At 44.4% G+C, this 19,040-nt stretch overlaps 1 protein-coding gene across 1 annotated transcript in view; it reads left to right on the top strand.

Moving 5' to 3' along the window:
• Nucleotides 1-574: 574 nt before the first annotated feature.
• The window catches only part of LOC146610806 (paired box protein Pax-7-like), a 55,033-nt gene continuing 36,567 nt past the window's right edge, over nucleotides 575-19,040 (top strand). The window contains exon 1 of the mRNA XM_085345440.1: nucleotides 575-846. Within this exon, the coding sequence (XP_085201566.1) occupies nucleotides 582-846 (265 nt within the window). The 5' untranslated portion in view covers nucleotides 575-581. The remainder of the gene's footprint in view (nucleotides 847-19,040) is intronic.

Raw genomic sequence — 19,040 nt, 5'->3', positions numbered from 1 at the left:
TCCTCCCTGTGCAGATATTGAGAGAAACTATGATCATTTGCAAAAAGCAAAGATGTGATGCTTTTTAATATTGTTCACTACATCAGGGACAAGAATTTGCTTTTATTGTGGATGGACATCATGCTATGAAAATGGAAAAATGCCCTTGACCTTGAGGATATTTTGGATGTAGATCTATTATGTGATCATTGATTATAAGTTTAATTAAATTCTGACAAATGGTCTAAGAGGAATAGCTGTTCTTGTGAACTGTGGATGGATGAGATGAAAGAGGCCTCGCCATGGTGTGAGCTTACAGGTCCTTTGGCTGCATAAGCTAATAATAAAACCACACTGAACATGCAACTTTATAAACTGTATTTTGTGCCTTTTTCTGTGACCTGCAGAGAGAAAGAACTTTGACAAATCATGTGACAGCATATCTTGTGAGAACCAATAACCTTTTGGTGGTAACAAATTAAAGCTTAGGTATTCATCAGGATGATTGAGAATTATTCTTATGCATAAGCTAGTGGTCCTCAAGATATTTTGCTCTGTTGCCTGTGGTAAATTCTGATGCATCTTCTCTTTATTTGCAGGTTATGAGCATCCTGAGTAACTCCAGTGGTGTGTCCTCACAAACACAGCACGATTTCCCAATCTCACCTCTCCACAGCACTCTGGACTCTACTTCATCCAACAGTATTTCAGCCAGCTGCAGCCAGCGTTCAGCTGAGGCCTCCATTAAGACGGTGGACAGCCTTCCCTCTTCCCAGTCTTACTGTCCCCCCACATACAGCACCACCAGCTACAGCATGGACCCATCTGTGGCTGCTGCCGGCTATCAGTACAGTCAGTACGGCCAGAGTGAGTCCTACTACTTCAGATTAACTAACAAGAATAACTTTTAAATACTTTTCCTGGGTAGAGTTCCTTATGCTTTTCCCTTTGAGCTTAGTGGTCCTATTTTCACAAATTATGCTGGCAAACTACAATTACTAGTTGTCCTTCACTGCCACTGTATGCCATGGAAAAACAAAATAACTTTTGAGCAAACATTTAATAAACTAATTCATTCTGACATTCACTGAACAAAACCTTTACAAAGGGATCAGTATGCATGGAAAAGTTGTCATAACAGCATTAATGCAGAAAATAATAAGCAGCTCCTTTATACTTGTGTTGATAAAAGCTTACTTATTACTGAGTAATTTTCTCAGTCATATAGGTACCTGCCGATATTAATAATGCTGGAATACAGCTTGCTGGCACTTTTTAGACCCATTCTTTCTAATTTTCACACATGCTTCCTTTGTTCAAGAAAGTTCCTGTCACATACCAAGTATTTTTAATGGGTATCAATAAAACTCAATAACAGATATCTATAATAATAATAAAAACTTTCTAAAACATCGGTGCTTACAGATCTGGATTTTAAGCAAACACATCATGAATTTGAAAATGAAACAGCCTTAGCTGTTTTGTAGGCATTCTACAAGTTAAAAACTAAAAACATTTAAAATTATATATATCTTCACTTTATTCACTGTTTAAGGAATGTGTATTTATAAAATCATGATAGGGAGGTAACCAGTTAGGTATACGATTTATATCAGGATTGTTAATTCAGAGGCAGGCTGTTTTTCAGGTAAAGAAGCCACTTGATGAAAGACGAATTTATCAGTTGTTCTAACAAACAGGCCTCTAATACAGGGGATTACACAGCATCCACTCTACGTTAGGAGAGCCAAAGCTAGAATGACTCTTGTGATCAGAGGGACCAACAAAGTGTTTTGTTAGTCAGCCACTCAGACAGAAGTCTCTGTGCCAACGTTCTCTTCAGGTTCATTAGCCAATGTTTCAAATTAGAGAGTTCTTCTGTAAATAACCCATCAGCTGCAGTAACCCCTAACTTGTTAGGAATAAATATGGAACACATAAGAACACATAAGAAGTTCCATTCTATTTTGTCATGACATAGGCCTAGGTGCATGTATTTGTTGTCCCTAGAGAGAGTTTTCAGTGAAAACTGTAGAAAATTTTGTAAATCATTAATGGCTGTAATAGATGCAACTGATCCACTTATTATTTGTGTTGGTTTTCTAGAGTGGGTCCTATGAATTGAAGTAATGATATGTCCTGTGTTAAGTCCTGTTGGAATTTACCTTTTATACTCCTCAGGGACACCCCAAAGAACAACTGACATAACATTTATATATACATTAGAGCAGCGGTCCCCAACACCTGGGCTATGGACCCGGTACCATTTATTTACAAACAGCATTTGCTCCAGGGAGATACAACACAATCTGTTACATTTAGCTCTTAAGGAATAACACCAATTTTGGAGATTTCAAGGGTGGTGTAGGCCTTGTACAGTCATTTGATGGAATAAAATGATCACAAAACTCAGGAATTTTAGTCGACGTGCCAGAATTTGTATGTGTATTATCTTTGTCTTTATACCAAGCTTCTTATTAAATGCACGCACACACCGATTCCACTTTATTTTCTTTTTCCATTTTTCCCAGTGCTTCTTGCTCACTGGTAAAATACATACTCTGCAGCAACACAGTGCCATCTAGTGGCTGATGCAAACATAGGTCACATGTTACATCTCCCTTCTTTAAAAAAAAGAAGAAGAACAAAACAATAAAGCAACTCAGGCTTTTAAAATTTGTCAGGCAACTGAAATTACGGGAATAAACATCCTGAGCAACATCCATTAATAACATAGCATTCGGCTCAATACTGGCTACATCATTACCATAATAAACAGATGCATTTAGTGACATCATTGGAACAACAAACATGTGAACAGCTGTTTTTTTGTTTTTTTTTAGGGCAGCAATCTGCCTGCACCCTTTACAATATTACAGGTCCAAGACCTGTCTTGGTTTAGTAACACGCCCATATTGAGTCATGTATCCGGGTGTTGTAATGTCTTTATCAGGGGGCTCCACAGGCGGGGGCTGAGAAACCACAGCGCTGTCATTGCTGTTGACTGTCGATTGAATGAACTCCTCACCTCCTACGCTGTTTCTGCCTTCGAGGAGGTGATAAACTTGTCCTGTATCTGTGGTTATGTTGTAGCTTCTGGACGTGTCTGCACAACTCGTGACCACAGCTGGTTCCAGGAACCATCTTGTTGATGGAACCGGACCGGTGTGCCAGGATATAGTTGAGGCAGAGGTTGGGCTGCTCTGTTGAAATAAGTCTGCTGGCGCTGTTGGCAGACTTCTCTCCTCTCACGCACGGTTTGCTGGCAAACTACTTGTAGTTCCAACTGTTTTGGTGTTGCAGGGAGGATGGAGCGGAGTCTCTGGCTCATGAGTAGCCGTGCAGGCGACTTTAAGTTGTCCACGGGGGTGTTCTGGTATTCTAATAGGCTCAAGTAGGGATCCTTATGTTCAGCTTTGGCCTTGTCCAGTAGTTTTTTTGCTGTCTGGACAGTCTTTTCGGCTAGGCCGTTGCTCTGTGGGTAATGGGGGCTAGTAGTGGTGTGGGTGAAACTCCATGACTTTGCGAACTGTTGGAACTTACTTGAAGCATAGCACGGGCTGTTGTCACTAATCACTGACTTTGGAATACCATACCCTGGCCATGGCTGACTTTAGTTTGTGGATCACTGCTTCTGCAGTGCAGCTGTGCAGTCTTTCCAACTCGAAGAATCTACTATAGTAATCTACAATGATGATGTAGTCTTCCGAGTTCCAAGTAAACAGATCGGTTGCTATAACCTGCCACGGTCTTTCTGGTATTGCATGTGACAGCAGGGGTTCCTTGGGGTTAGCAGTTTGTCTCTCTGCTTTCCCATGCCTGGCCAAAACAGAAGGTCTCTAGCTCTGTTTTTACTCTTTTCTATGCCCATATGGCTGGATGAATCCGATCTATCATGTCCTTTCTGAGCCTTTTTGGGATGATCATTTTCTCTCCTTTAAACATGATCCCATCTATCAGTGAGATCTCATCCCTGTGGTTCCAAAACTCCTGGATGTCAGGCGGACATTGAGACCTTTTATCCGGCCATCCACTCAATGTGGTCCTTCTCAGAGTGTTGAGCTGAGGGTCCTGGCCTGTTTCGTTTCTTATCTCTGAGAGTCTCTGATCACTGACAGGCATGTTGCTGTGGACTGTGTAGCTCTGCTCATCCATTCCGTCACATAGTGATTTATCGTGGAACTATGGATTTCCGGGAGAGCGTGTCGGCTACCGGGATCTTTCCCTGGCTTGTGGATGATGCTGATGTTGTACTTTTGCAGCTGTAGTATCATCCTCTGTAGCCATGGTGGTGTTGATGCTAGTGTTTTTTTTGAGTATGGACTCTAGTGGCTTGTGGTCCGATTCAATGGACACATGTCGACCGTACATGTACTTGTGGAACCGCTTGCGGCCAAAGAGAACAGCATACAGCTCCTTTTCTATTTGGGCATTGTGAAATACACTATACACAGGTACACACACACACAGGTCTTTATCACCAGGTTCCACATTTATTTACAATTTTCCCAGGTTATGACTGAACACAGTCTGACAGCTGTCGGTCCCAGCTGAGTTCCCTTTGTCTCCGCTCCTCTCCGTCTCACTATAAAAAGGGAAGGAAACCATTATCAGTCCAAATCGCCATCAGCTGTTCTCACCGGCATCTCCAGCACCACCCCGTTGAGCCCACTGCACCACTCCTCCCCTGCAGCCGCACCCGGGACCACACCTCCGCCACAGGCATAGTTCTGCTCGGTGCTGTTAAGAGACTTGGATGCGTAGGCGACTGGCTTGCCGTCCTACAAGCATCACAGCACCGAGGATGCGTCGACCTGGAGTCATAGCGCTTTCTTGGGGTTGAAGAAGGAGAGAACTCTCTAGTGATCAGCTCCTTCATTTGTTGAAAGGATCTGTCATGGTTCTTGTCCCATACAAACTCACTGTCCTGCTTTAACAGCTGGCGGAGCGGTGCGTTTAACTCTGACAGGTGTGGGGCAAATCTTGCTAAATAATTAACCATCTCCAGCACTGTTTCCAGTTATGCCCTGTTCTGTGGGGGCGCCATGTCTTGGTCTGCTTTTACTTTTTTTAGATCTGGTTATAGTCCTTCATGTGGCAATGGGTGACCGAAATAACTGACCTCTTTGACGCAGATGATGCACTTGTCCGTGTTTCAGTTTTACACCACTCTCTCTCACGCGCTGCAGCATGGCCCTCAGGTTGTTGTCATGCTCCTGTTTGGTTCCTCCAAAGACCAACACGTTGTCCACTATGGCTGCCACGCCCCTCAGGCCCTGGTAGGTCTCATCCACGCATTGCTGGAACTCATCCTGGGCTGAGATTATGCCGAATGGCAGCCTGAGGAAGCGGTACCTGCCAAACACAGTATTAAATGTGGTTAACTGAGATGATTTGTGGCTTAGCTTAATGGCCCAGTAGCCTGATCTGGCGTCCAAAACACTAAAATACTTGGCCCCAGCAAGTTTTGTGGTGACATATTCCAAGGTGGGTAGAGGGTAATGGGGTCTTTGTATAGCCTTGTTGAGGGGTCTGGGGTCCAGACATACTCTGAGTCTGCCTGTCTTGGGTTTTTCCACGACAACAAGTGCATTCACCCAGTCCGTAGGACCTGTGACCTTGCATATTATTTGATTCATTTCCATGCTGTCGAGCTTGTCTTTGAGTCGGGCTCGCAGAGCGATGGGAATCCAACGAGGTGGGTTGACTGTGGGTGCGACGTCTGGGTTTACATGGAAACTGCATTCACCAGGAAATTCTCCTATCCCTTTAAATATGTCAGCATACTTGTCTAGTATTGCCTGCGAACTGTTAGCTGTCTTGTCTCTTTCCTCCGTCACTGCCATCACGATCCTGACCAGGTTTAGGTCACGGCAAGCTTTCATTGCTAATACAGGTGGGGCGCTTGTGTTAACAACATGGAATTCGAACGTGCGGGTTTTGTCTTTGCATTTTAGCTGACATTTCCCTACCACGCTGAGTGTCCCCCGTAATCTTTGAGCTTGTGTGAGACAGGCTTCAGTGTCACATGTGGGAAGAGTGTCTGGAACATGTTGGCTGGAATTGTGTTCGCTTGTGCCCCAGTGTCAACTTTAAACCTCACTGCCTGTGGGGGGAAACCAAGTTGCATGTCTGCATATGCTTGCTCATCATTTCTTCCTTCATTTTCTATGGTGATGCTATCAATGTAGAAACAGTCTTGCTCCTCATCTGTGTCCTCATTTGTCACTTATATGTTCGCTCTCACAGTGTGTACTGATTTGGGGTGGGTATTTGTCTGCAAAGGGAGTTTTGACCTGCATGTTCTTGCGAAATGGTTCATTTTCTTGCATTTTGCACATTGTTTTCCTTTTGCTGGGAAGATGTCTTTATTACTGTGTTGTCCGGCACAATAACTGCACGTTTTTAGTGTGTCATTAGCGTGTTCTTTTGATTTTCTTGTCTGTGCGGTTTCCTGCCAATGGCGTGCACAGTTTCCTGGCCCCTGGAGTGGCCCATAGATTTTAGCTGTTGCTTTGCTAGCTTGTGTGATAATGCTATATCTATAGCTTTCTCTAGCGTGAGCTCTGCGCCTTGGCTGAGTAGCTTTTCTCAGACGTGTGGCGAGTTAGTGGCAAATACGATGCAATCCCTGACCATTTCATCTGTATTTGGGTACCCACAGTCTTTAGCAAGCAGTTTCAGTTCTGTAATAAACTATTCAAATGCCTCATTTTCACCCTGCATCTTTTCATGGAACTTATATCTGGTGTAGATTAGGTTAGCTTTCGGTGTGATGTAATCACAGGCGACCGTGGCTCAGGGGGGTTGGGAAGCATATCTGTAACCAGAAGGTCGCCAGTTTGATCCCCGGGCTCTCTGTCCTGGTCGTTGTGTCCTTGGGCAAGACACTTTACCCTACCACCAACTGGTGTTGGCCAGAGGGGCCGATGGCGTGATATATTATTATTATTATTATTAATCAGTGTACTTATCGTAGTACGTTTGAAGCTTTTGGGAGTTGTCTGCGGTAAGGGTCCATGTGTTGTAGACATCCCCTTTCTCTTTTTTTTTTGGGTTCTTCAGTCGTCAGAATGGTTGTCTGAAGACCAACAAGGATACCCAATGGATTTACTTTGCCAAATGGATCATCACGGCCTTGCCGTATTTGTCCATTTGATCAACCTTTGTTGTTATTATTTATTTTATTTTATTTTCAGTTGTTACAGACGGGACAGACATGACTGAGGGTGTCACGGGTTACTTAGAGGATCCACTCGCAGGACTCCTGGGTAGCGTTCAAACAGAGATTGTTTATTACAGATTTTCACCAAGTGTATGTACAGACAGTGCGAGGTTAGTGCTATTTACAAGATGTGAGGGGCAGGGGTCCAGGGCTCCAGAGAAAACGGGGAAATCACACACGCGGTCAGAACAGCCTCTCTCTACTCCGCTAGTGACCTGTCACTCCTTCCACACTCCACACGGGGAAACACGGGGACGGGTCCGGGGAATCTAGGAACAAGACTGACAAGAGCCTTCACAACAATCCAGCGTTGAACAGCTGATCTCCTCCTTCTAATATACCAGCTGGTCTGATGAGGCCCAGGTGTGCACGATCCGGGAAGGCGTGGACTGAGGGCGTGAACCCGCCATGAGTTCCGCCCCAGCAAAACAGGGGAGAGGGAGAGAGAGAGGAAAAAGAGAAGAGAAGGGGGGCTAGGAGTGGAGAGATGCTGATCAGCGCCTTGCCGATCCCGCAGGTCGTGACAGAGGGATAGGGAAGGGAGAAAAAAAGATGAAAGAAAAGAAAAACAGAAGGGAAGAGGGACAGTGAGAAAGGGCACTTAAAAAGAGAAAGAAGAGAAAAAAAATCTTCTGGATCACCTGTTGAGAGAAAAAGAAGAGAAAACAAGCACACAAAAAAAGCGAGCAACATACTAAACACAACACCATCACGTTAATCTAGCTAAGTTTGTTTGCACATTTGCACGTGCACTTTGTTGTCTGCTGTCTGATAACAAAAAAAAAGTCTTCCTTAGATAGTTAGATAGTTTTTTCTTTGTTAATTTATGTTGTAATTTATGTTAGGTCAGTCTGTCTTGTCTCTGCTAGCCAGCTAACTAGGCCTCTTAGTTAGCTAGTTTAGTGTTTTCTGTTAATTTATGTTGTAAATTTATGTTGCATGTACCACCTTGGTTCCTGGAGGAACGTTGTTTCGCCTCACTGTGTACTGTTAAACTGTATATGGTTGAAGTGACAATAAAGCCAACTTGACTTGACTTGACTTGACTAAGTGTAAACAGCAGTAAATACTAAATATTGAATGTTGTTGTGTAGCAAGCAGGACCGACAGCGCACAATGTGCTTGGAAATAGCAGCCACTAAAGGTGTAGTTTATGTCTATGAACAGTGAACACCCGTGTGCACACCTGTGTGGATCACTGCGCTTGTATTCAAAAGGTTTCCCCATATAATGGTCTGCTAGAGGATGTAGAGAGCCATAGCCCTGTCTCCCAGGGCATGAAGCAGGCATGGAGGAGATCCAGGCTGCAGACATCCAGAGGCCCCATAGTGCGAGAACCCAAGGAGGACCACCGGAGGGGCATCAGTGCCACCCTCCTGGGAAGAGCTGAGTAGAGCCCCAGATGAGGGGTCACCCAGTAGCCACGGAGCAGAAGCCAGAGGGGGCTGCAGTGGCGTGCCCGCCGGCTCTGCCGGCAGCCAACTGTGCCAGAGTGAACCGAGCCGCAGGCTTAGAGGCCGGAGGCCCGAGGGCCCCCTTTGCCCTGGAGGAGGCCTGACCGGGCAACAGGCACCAGGCCCCGCCAAGTAGTCACCGGGAGTGAGCTGGTACATAGCTGAGCGCCCAGCCCCGGACACCAAGAACCACCAACGCACCGACCCCTGAGGGCATCAGTTACCGGCAGGGAGTGTGGTGAGGGGAGATAGGCCTTTGGAGGGCCTGGGAGTTCCCAGAGAGGTGGAGTGTAAGACCCGACCTGACATATAAACACAGACAAACAGGCACACACAGACACAAACATGCATTACCACCCTCATGCACACATATACAAATACTCAGCACTCACCCAACGTAGTGATACACATACATGGACACTGTACACACAATCACACTCCTCAAACAAACTCTATACCCCAGGTCCAGGTACCCTCGCCCCTGGAGGGGGAAACGGCACCTAGACCCAGGAGATGTTACCCTTTTCCCCGGGGTGGAGGCAAGCAGACGGCCCCAGGCTCCGCAGCAGCAGATCCCAATCGGACGACCAACACCTCCTCCCTGCCCCCCTGCCCCGATGGCCACCAGAGAACAGGGGTGTGTGAAGACCCCAAACCTCCCTCCTCTCGCTCATGTGTAGTGTTGCTGCGTGCTGTTCTAAGGTGCATTTAAAACGTGGGAGAGCATGGTGTTGCTGCCAGAGAGCAGCAGGTGTTAGCACGGCCCCTCCCGAGAACCCTCAATGTCTACATGAATTTAAAATTGAGAGGTGGGCACCAGTGCCCGAGGTGGGGTTGAATACACAGACCGTCCACTGGACGCCGTTAATGTGCCCACCCTCAAGGCCCTATATGTATGTGTTATGAGAGTGTGAGTAATGTGGATGTCTAAGTTGTGGAATAAAATTGAGGCACAGGTGGCCAGAAGGGGACAGAGGGAGGGATGCCTCCCCTGTTCCCTGGTGACACACCCGCACCCCAAGGCCCTACTTGTGTGGGTGTGTTGGAGCGGGAAGTGGGAGGCAGCCGGGGATGGGGAGGAAAAGAAGGGATGAGCAAGATGACCCTCCCTGGGGCCAGCTCCCCCGCTGACCCCAGTAGGAACCCCCATCCTTCGGCACCCACCAAGGCAAGGGAGCCCAGGCCCATCCAGATCGGGGGCCTACGGCAGCAGGACCCCCCAGCCCCACAGGACCCGGGGCAGCCCACCCGACCCCACCGCAGAGGAAACTGTACCCACCCTAACATTCAATCATCTCCCAGACTGCACAAGACAGTAGACACCCAGGTTAAGTTTATTCTCCACCTCTCCTATGACTCTCCCCCACCTGCAGAGTGGACTCCTGCAAGGATGGAACAAACTCCCTGTCAGTTGAAGAGCCCCCTAGTTGGGCCGATGCGCCAGAGGCCCCCTGCACCAGGGCTGAGCCTCCGTGCACCCACCCGCCACAACCTCGGCGACACACCAACAAGGACCTAAGCCCCCAAGGCCCAGCCAGAGCCCTAGCACAGAGGCAAAGCACCCCCGAACCCCAAGCCCCCACGCATGGGCATCCACTCAGGGGCAGCCAGGCTACCAGGCCAGTAACCTACGTCCGCCAGCACAGACCCTCCCCCAGCCCTGCTGCACGCAGCCACAAGGAGAACACCCTCTAAGAGCAACTAACCAGGTTATGACCACAACCCCTGGGTTAAGCCCTCCAGGGATAACGTCCCTAGGGATTCTCCAGACGCCCTAAGCCTGTCCCTACCTCCACATCAACCACAATGGCGAAGGCGGGATCAAACCACGACCCCCCACCCCTGCTAGGTGATGGAGCCAATCAAAGGAGCCCAGAGGGATTGATCTAATGTGGTGGCAGAGGTTGTCTCAAGACTAATGTGATCTATTAGATGGTTTCTATATTGGCTAAAATTAAGATTATTTTTATTTTTCCAGGTCATAAGGACCGTTTTCTTGGCTATGCATAGGGCAGTAAAAACCATGTGGACTGTATTTCGTTTCTGTAGTGACATCATCCAATTTGCCCAACAATCACACTAAAGGGGAGCATGGAATTTTACATTTCAGACACTTTGATAAGTCTTCACATATCCCGCACCAAAACTTCTGCACTGGTGGACAGAACCAAAGAGCGTGGATGTAATTGTCTGGTGTATTGCTTTGACAGTGTGAGCAGTTGTTGGAAGATGTAAAGCCCATCTGGAACATCTGATGACCTATATAGTGCACTCTATGTAGTATTTTGTATTGTATTAATTGCCACCCGTCGTTTCTCACCGACCCATAGAAGAAGGTAGCTGCATTTGTCTGCCTCCTCCTTCCCTGAAAGAGGACCAGTGGACATTAACTCGGCGTGCTGCTTGAAGCGCCGCCATGCCTCGGGCAGGTTGCTAGAGTCCCAATCCATGCACGGTGTGGAAACGCCATAAGCCTCCATGTCTGCGCTGTCCGACGGTGAGGGATTGCTTAGAAAACCGCTACTCTGACACCATGTATTATCTTTGTCTTTATACCAAGCTTCTTATTAAATGCACGCACACACCAATCTCTGCTCCGATCCCACTTCATTTTCTTTTTCCATTTTTCCCGGTGCTTCTTGCTCGCCGGTAAAATACATACTCTGCAGTAACACAGTGCCATCTAGTGGCTGATGCAAACATAGGTCACATGTTACAGTATGGACAGTATCACAAAGCATCTTACAGCTGTAATCAGCATCAGGAAAATAAGGGTCTGATACAAAGGTTTCTGAGGTAATTTGTTTGGTTGTGAAATTGGTATGCTGTTCTCATACGTTATGTTTGACATAAGACTAGGTAAAGGTTTAAAACTTTACTGGAAGGAATGCCTTAATTATTAATGCCAGCTTTTCCTGTGTTTGTGATGTCGTGGGAATGTCTGTCGTGTAAAAAATTATGAGAAAAGTCACATCCAGTGCCACCAGAACTGAAAAACACGAGGAACATTTCAGGTCACATCTGACTTGTTGTTTAATCAGGTGCTGTCTGTGTTCCATTGATGAGCCCTTGTTAGAGGATTGTGTTTTTTCATCTCTCTCTCTCTCTTTGTTCCAACATAGGTTAAAGCGGTAGAGCATGTCTTGCTCAACATCAATGTAGTACTCTTTTTAACCACTTTGGGGTATGATTGGTGTTCTGAAATTCTCTTGCAATGACTAGCATGAAACCAAGTGACTTGATCTTTAACGTTAGCTGCTGTCTGGGATGTTAGTAGTAACTGAAATAGTCCCTTACACTGTCTTGATGCATGCGCAATCATCCAGGTAAGAAGATCCCCAAAAGTTGATTCTGATCATCTGGATGTAAGGTTTTCAGTGGAAGAAACATTTCGTCACTCATCCAAGTGACTTCTGCAGTCTCAGCTGACTGCAGGTTTCCCCAACCTTATAAATAGCACATTTGCATAATGACTGACACTAGCACCACTGACTAACAATGGGCCATGAGGTCAGTTTCATGGTCATTAATATGCATATTGTCATGACCATTGATCAGTGACCATTGATCAGTGACCATTGATCAGTGACCATTGATCAGTGACCACTGATCAGTGACCACTGATCAGTGACCACCAATCAATGGCCATGAGTACCATTCACAGAGAGTTGGGGAATGGCTGCAATCACACCGATGTTGGACTCTGTAGTTTGTTTAGCTGTATGTCCTCCTTAAATTGCTGGCTACCTGAGTGGTCTTCAAAAAATGATGTGGGCTTTATAGGTACTTGGAAAACTTCCTGGAGGAAACTGGTGTTGTTAGGAGAGACGGCATCCATCCCACTTTGGATGGAGCAGCTCTCATTTATAGAAATCTGGCCAAATTTATTAAACCAAAACATGAGTATCCAGAGTTGGGACCAGGAAGCAGAGTTGTAGTCTTACATGTCTCTCTGCAGCTTCTCTTCTCCTGTTATCCCACCAAAACCTCATCCCCTTAGAGACTGTGTCAGCTCCCAAACAGATAAAAATCAAATTCAAAACCAGCAAAAAATGACTTAAACATAAAAAAAAATCATAAAAAAAGAACAATACAGTATCCACATCTGCACCAAAGAGTAAAACAGTGAAATGTGGATTATTAAACATTAGGTCTCTCTCTACCAAGTCTCTGTTGGTACATGACTTAATAATTGATCAATAAATCGATTTACTTTGCCTTATAGAAACCTGGTTACAGCAGGATGATTATATTAGCTTAAATGTATTAATACCCCCGAGGCATTCTAACTATCAGAATCCTCAAGGCACAGGCAGAGGGGTTGGCTTGGCAGCAATTTTTCACACCAACCTATTAATCAACCAAATACCCAGACAGACTTTTAATTCATTTGAAAGCCTGATGCTTAGCCTTGTCCACCCCAGCTGCAAAACTCAGAAACCAGTTATTTGTAATATTCTATCATCCACCTGGGCCTTACACAGAGTTTCTGTCAGATTTCTCAGACTTTTTATCTGATTTAGTGCTTAACTAAGATAAAATAATTATTGTGGGTGATTTTAACATCCATGAAGATGCTAAAAATGACAGCCTCAACATGGCATTTAATCTGTTACTAGACTCAATTGGCTTCTGTCAAAATGTAAAAGAACCCACCCACCACTTTAATCACACTCTAGATCTTGTTTTAACATATGGCATAGAAACTGAACATTTAACAGTGTTTCCTAGAGTATTTAAAAGTAGAATGGGGGGCAGAGCCTTCAGTTTTCAGGCCCCTCCCCTGTGGAACCATCTTCCAGTTTGGATTCAGGAGACAGACATTATCTTTACTTTTAAGATTACACTTAAAATTTTCCTTTTTGCTCAAGCATATAGTTAGGGCTGGATCAGGTGACCCTGAATCCTCCCTTAGTTATGCTGCAATAGGTGTGCAATAGGCTGCTGGGGGATTCCCATGATGCATTCAGTAATTATTCTTTAGTCACCTTTCTCACTCACTTTGTGTTAATAGACCTCTCTGCATTGAATCTTTTTTGTCATTAATATATGGCTCACTTCCACAGCATTTCTTTTATCCTGTCTTACTTCTCTCACCCCAACCGGTCACAACAGATGGCTGCCTCTCCCTGAGCCTGGTTCTGCTGGAGGTTTCTTCCTGTTAAAAGGGAGTTTTTCCTTCCCACTGTTGCCAAAGTGCTTGCTCATAGGGGATCATATTATTGTTGTTTTTTTCTCTGTATGTATTATTGTAGGGTCTGCCTTACAATATAAAGCACCCTGAGGAGACTGTTGTTGTGATTTGGTGCTATATAATTACAGTTGAATTGAACTGAATGTTTTGGGTCACTAGCATGCTGCAAGAACCCATCTTCAGTGTTCTCACTGAGGAAAGGAAGTGCTCATCCAGGTGCTCATCAGGTTTACACCTTTGCCATAATTGTGATGCGGAGCTTACTACTACTACAATTATGGCATTGTGTCATGGTCCTGGGTCTATTACCCAGCTATTTTGAAGTTCAGTTTAAATAATTACTCATTGTACCTAGTTCTCAGTTGCTTTAGTTTAGTTCTTCCTTCAGTTCTCTTATCCCACAGACATGAATAATATGTAGTACTGGTTTCTTGCATTTGTACAATTTCTCTAAAATTGAAACATCCTTTTTCACAGAGATGCTGAAAAATTGGTTTACTTATGTTTTACACTTTTTAACTGAAAGATTTAAAATGGGTTTTTTTTGTCCTGGGTTTTTAGATGTTTCCCTTCAAATTTCTATCAGTTAAAAGAAGATTTTCTATGGTCATTGTCTAATATGACATTTAGGGTATGGACATGACCATCCACCCCATTCTTCCTTTTTACAGACAGATTTAATAGCTTGCTTCTGGCATTTACAGTTCTGTGAAAAAGTGTTTGCCCCCTTCCAGTTATGTTTTTTGTATGTTTGTCATGCTTAAATGTTTCAGATCATCAAACAAATGTAAAAGTTAGTCAAAGATAACACAAATGAAAATAAATGTAGGCTTTTATTATTAGGGGGAAAAAACGTTATTGCCAATGCTTGGTTACAGTTTTTTTGCTGTAATAATTAACACCTTCATTTAGGAACTGCATTTTGTGTGTGTGTGTGTGTGTGTGTGCGTGCGGGGGTGGGGGGTGTGGAGGGGTGGGGGGGGGGTGAATCTATGCTAATATTTGCAGTTTTTTAATGATTTGAAACATTAGATTGTGACAAACATGGAAAAATAAGGACTGAGGAGGGGGCATATACTTTTTCACACCACAACTTACTCTTCTGTTTCAGGAAGCTCCTGACAGATTAAAGTGCATAATGTCAAAAAAGCTGACATGACTGCCCGTGCGAATTTCTGTTTGTTCCTATGTGTTATCAGGCTTTATCTCAGAGGCAGAAAACTCTCAGTGTGACTGCTTAACAGGGATTTAAGGTATAAACCTACCTGACAGGAAAAAAACAGCTCCCTTTGCAGGGCCTTCTAAGCCCCTGTGAAACACACACACACACACAAATACATGCATTTGCTCCCCCGCATGCTGTCTAGGTGACTGGCATTTTGGCAGACAGACCTGCCCACCCAAAGGTGCTCTTCTTTCTCTCTCATTCATCATCACAGTAGTGACAGTTTCCTTTCTATGCCCACAAGCTACTTAACTGACATGCCTTACTTATCTTCTCCCCATAACTAAAACACACATATACAACCCACACACAACATGTCACATAACATCTATCATAAAAGAGAACCTATCACCAGCTGAACCAGGGAGGGGCAACATTTACCAGTCTGAGAGAAAATATGCTAAGCATTAATGTCAGCTTTCTAAAAACTACATTTATTCTAGTGACTGCTTGCCTCTCTGTGTTTGGGTATATAAACCAAATTGTTGACTTCTTTGTGTCTGTCTGTCAAATGTAGTGTCTTCTTATTAATCTGTATGATTGGATATATAATAATCTGTTCTGTGACAATAGATGTTAAAGAATTAGTGTGGTGACATTTTATATCCTGTTTTTCTGTCATAGTGACTGTGTCCTCATGACAAGTAATAAGGACACCACCTTATTTTGAGAGCTTCACTCAGAAACTATTAATAACTTCTCACATAACAACACTGTTGCACTGATGTTCTTTTATTACAATGAACATTAATTATTGACTTTCTAACTCACTGCTGGCACTCTTTTGGTGTTGTGTGTGTTGGTAGTGGTTGGTGGCCCACGATCATGGTCTGCTGCTGCTAACTGATCATTTTGCTCAATAGATAATAGATAACTCTTTATTGTCATTGCACAGTCATACATAGTACAATAGTACAATGAAATTGGAAAACTGTCCTACGTCGGCACTACATGTAACACAACACGATACGACACATCACAACGCAACACAAACAACACAACACAGTATAATAACTTAGTAATAAAAAATTAGAATAATGTGCAATAATTTGTATTGCACACTGTTATTATTGCACATTAATTATTATTGCACCTTGTTACAGATATAAATATTATTATTATTACTGTTTTTACCGTTGTTAACCCCCCCAAAAAAGTCCAGGTAGGTAGCCAGTCAGATCAGCTATTTGCATTGATCAGGGCTATTGCCTGTTGTAAAAGCTGTCCTTGAGTCTATTTGTTCAGGACCTCAGCAGCCTGAACCTCCTGCCAGATGGCAGCAGCTTAAACACCCCGTGTCCTGGGTGTGTACCGTCCCGTAGGATGCTGCGTGCCCTCTTGAGACAGCGAGTGCTGTACAGGTCCTTCAGGGAGGGAAGAGGATGTCTAATGATTTTTTTGGGCCATATTGATGACCCCTGGAGTGCCTTTCTCTGTGCTGTGGTGCAGCTGGAGAACCACACACCGATGTAATATGTCAGCACACTTTCAATGGAGCAGCGGTAGAAGACGGTTAGCAGCTCCTTCTTCAGGTCTGTTTTTCTGAGGATTCTCAGAAAGTGGAGAAGCTGTTGGGTCTTCTTTAAAACCGCATAGGTGTTACAGCTCCATTGGAGGTCTGTGTCTATGTGCACACCCAGAAACTTGAAACTGGAGACCCTTTCCACACACTCCCCGTTGATGCTGACAGGCTGCAGCTCAGACTTCCTCCTTCTGAAATCAACTACCAGTTCTTTTGCCTTGTTGGTATTGAGGTCCAGGTTGTTATCTACACACCAATCTGACAGCATCTGAACTTCAGCTCTGTACGCCGTCTCATCTCCCCCAGAGATGAGCCCCACCACGGTGGTATCATCTGCAAACTTGATGACTGCGTTGTCTGGGTGGAAACTAACACAGTCATGTGTGTACAGAGTGTACATTATAATCTTCATAGAAACCTATTGCATATTACAAAATATACATGAAAGCATATATTAAAGCATACATTAAAGCATATATTCTCCTTAAATAGCTAAAAATTATAGGTATAGTGTTTTTTATTTTAATCAGGTTTGCTAGCTTAACTACTTGCAGTATTAGTAAGGGCTTCCAGCTGTTTGACCAATACTCTCCTTCTCTGTTTGCCAAATATTTAGTTATCACATCACATCAGAATAACCAACAGCTCACAGATTCTGATCCTTCAGGTCCACGCTCTGTGTTTTTGTCTTTGTGCGGAATCTGTTTACCTGCTCTCATTTGCTTGTTTGTTGCTCATTTGCTCATTTGTTTTAGCTGTTTGGCGGTTGTTGAAATAGTTTTGTGATTCTGGTGTTTCTGGCAAAATGCATTTACAGTGGGGCAAAAAAGTATTTAGTCAGCCACCGATTGTGCAAGTTCCCCCACCTAAAATGATGACAGAGGTCAGTAATTTGCACCAGAGGTACACTTCAACTGTGAGAGACAGAATGTGAAAGAAAAATCCATGAATCCACATGGTAGGATTTGTAAAGAATTTATTCGTAAATTAGGGTGGAAAATAAGTATTTGGTCACCTCAAACATGGAAAATCTCTGGCTCTCACAGACCTGTAACGTCTTCTGTAAGAAGCTTTTCTGTCCCCCACTCGTTACCTGTATGAATGGCACCTGTTTGAACTCATCATCTGTATAAAAGACACCTGTCCACAGCCTCAAACAGTCAGACTCCAAATGCCGCCATGGCCAAGACCAAAGAGCTTTCGAAGGACACCAGGAAAAGTATTGTAGACCTGCACCAGACTGGGAAGAGTGAATCTACAATAGGCAAGCAGCTTGGTGTGAAAAAATCAACTGTGGGAGCAATCATCAGAAAATGGAAGACATACAAGACCACTGATAATCTCCCTCGATCTGGGGCTCCACGCAAGATCTCATCCCATGGGGTCAAAATGATCATGAGAACGGTGAGCAAAGATCCCAGAACCACACGGGGGGACCTGGTGAATGACCTGCAGAGAGCTGGGACCAAAGTAACAAAGGTCACCATCAGTAACACACTACAACGGCAGGGAATCAAATCCAGACGTGTTCCGCTGCTGAAGCCAGTGCATGTCCAGGCCCATCTGAAGTTTGCCAGAGAGCACATGGATGATACAGCAGAGGATTGGGAGAATGTCATGTGGTCAGATGAAACCAAAGTAGAACTTTTTGGTATAAACTCAACTCGTCGTGTTTGGAGGAAGAAGAATACTGAGTTGCATCCCAAGAACACCATACCTACTGTGAAGCATGGGGGTGGAAACATCATGCTATGGGGCTGTTTTTCTGCCAAGGGGACAGGACGACTGATCCGTGTTAAGGACAGAATGAATGGGGCCATGTATCGTGAGATTTTGAGCCAAAACCTCCTTCCATCAGTGAGAACTTTGAAGATGAAACGAGGCTGGGTCTTCCAACATGACAATGATCCAAAACACACCGCCCGGGCAACAAAGGAGTGGCTCCGTAAGAAGCATTTGAAAGTCCTGGAGTGGCCTAGCCAGTCTCCAGACCTCAACCCCATAGAAAATCTGTGGCGGGAGTTGAAAGTCCGTGTTGCTCGGCGACAGCCCCAAAACATCACTGCTCTCGAGAAGATCTGCATGGAGGAATGGGCCAAAATACCAGCTACTGTGTGTGCAAACCTGGTAAAGACCTATAGTAAACGTTTGACCTCTGTTATTGCCAACAAAGGTTATGTTACAAAGTATTGAGTTGTATTTTTGTTGTTGACCAAATACTTATTTTCCACCCTGATTTACGAATAAATTCTCTACAAATCCTACCATGTGGATTCATGGATTTTTTTTTCACATTCTGTCTCTCACAGTTGAAGTGTACCTCTGGTGCAAATTACTGACCTCTGTCATCATTTTAGGTGGGGGAACTTGCACAATCGGTGGCTAACTAAATACTTTTTTGCCCCACTGTATATTTAGAAGCCAATAACCCCAGGTTTCTT

Source organism: Diplotaxodon limnothrissa, linkage group LG20 (assembly GCF_057381915.1).
Source record: "Diplotaxodon limnothrissa isolate DT_005_m linkage group LG20, D_limnothrissa_male_GT1.1, whole genome shotgun sequence".
Lineage (NCBI taxonomy): Eukaryota > Metazoa > Chordata > Actinopteri > Cichliformes > Cichlidae > Diplotaxodon > Diplotaxodon limnothrissa.
Note: the sequence above shows the minus strand (reverse complement) of the source record. Positions and strands in the feature narration are given on the sequence as shown.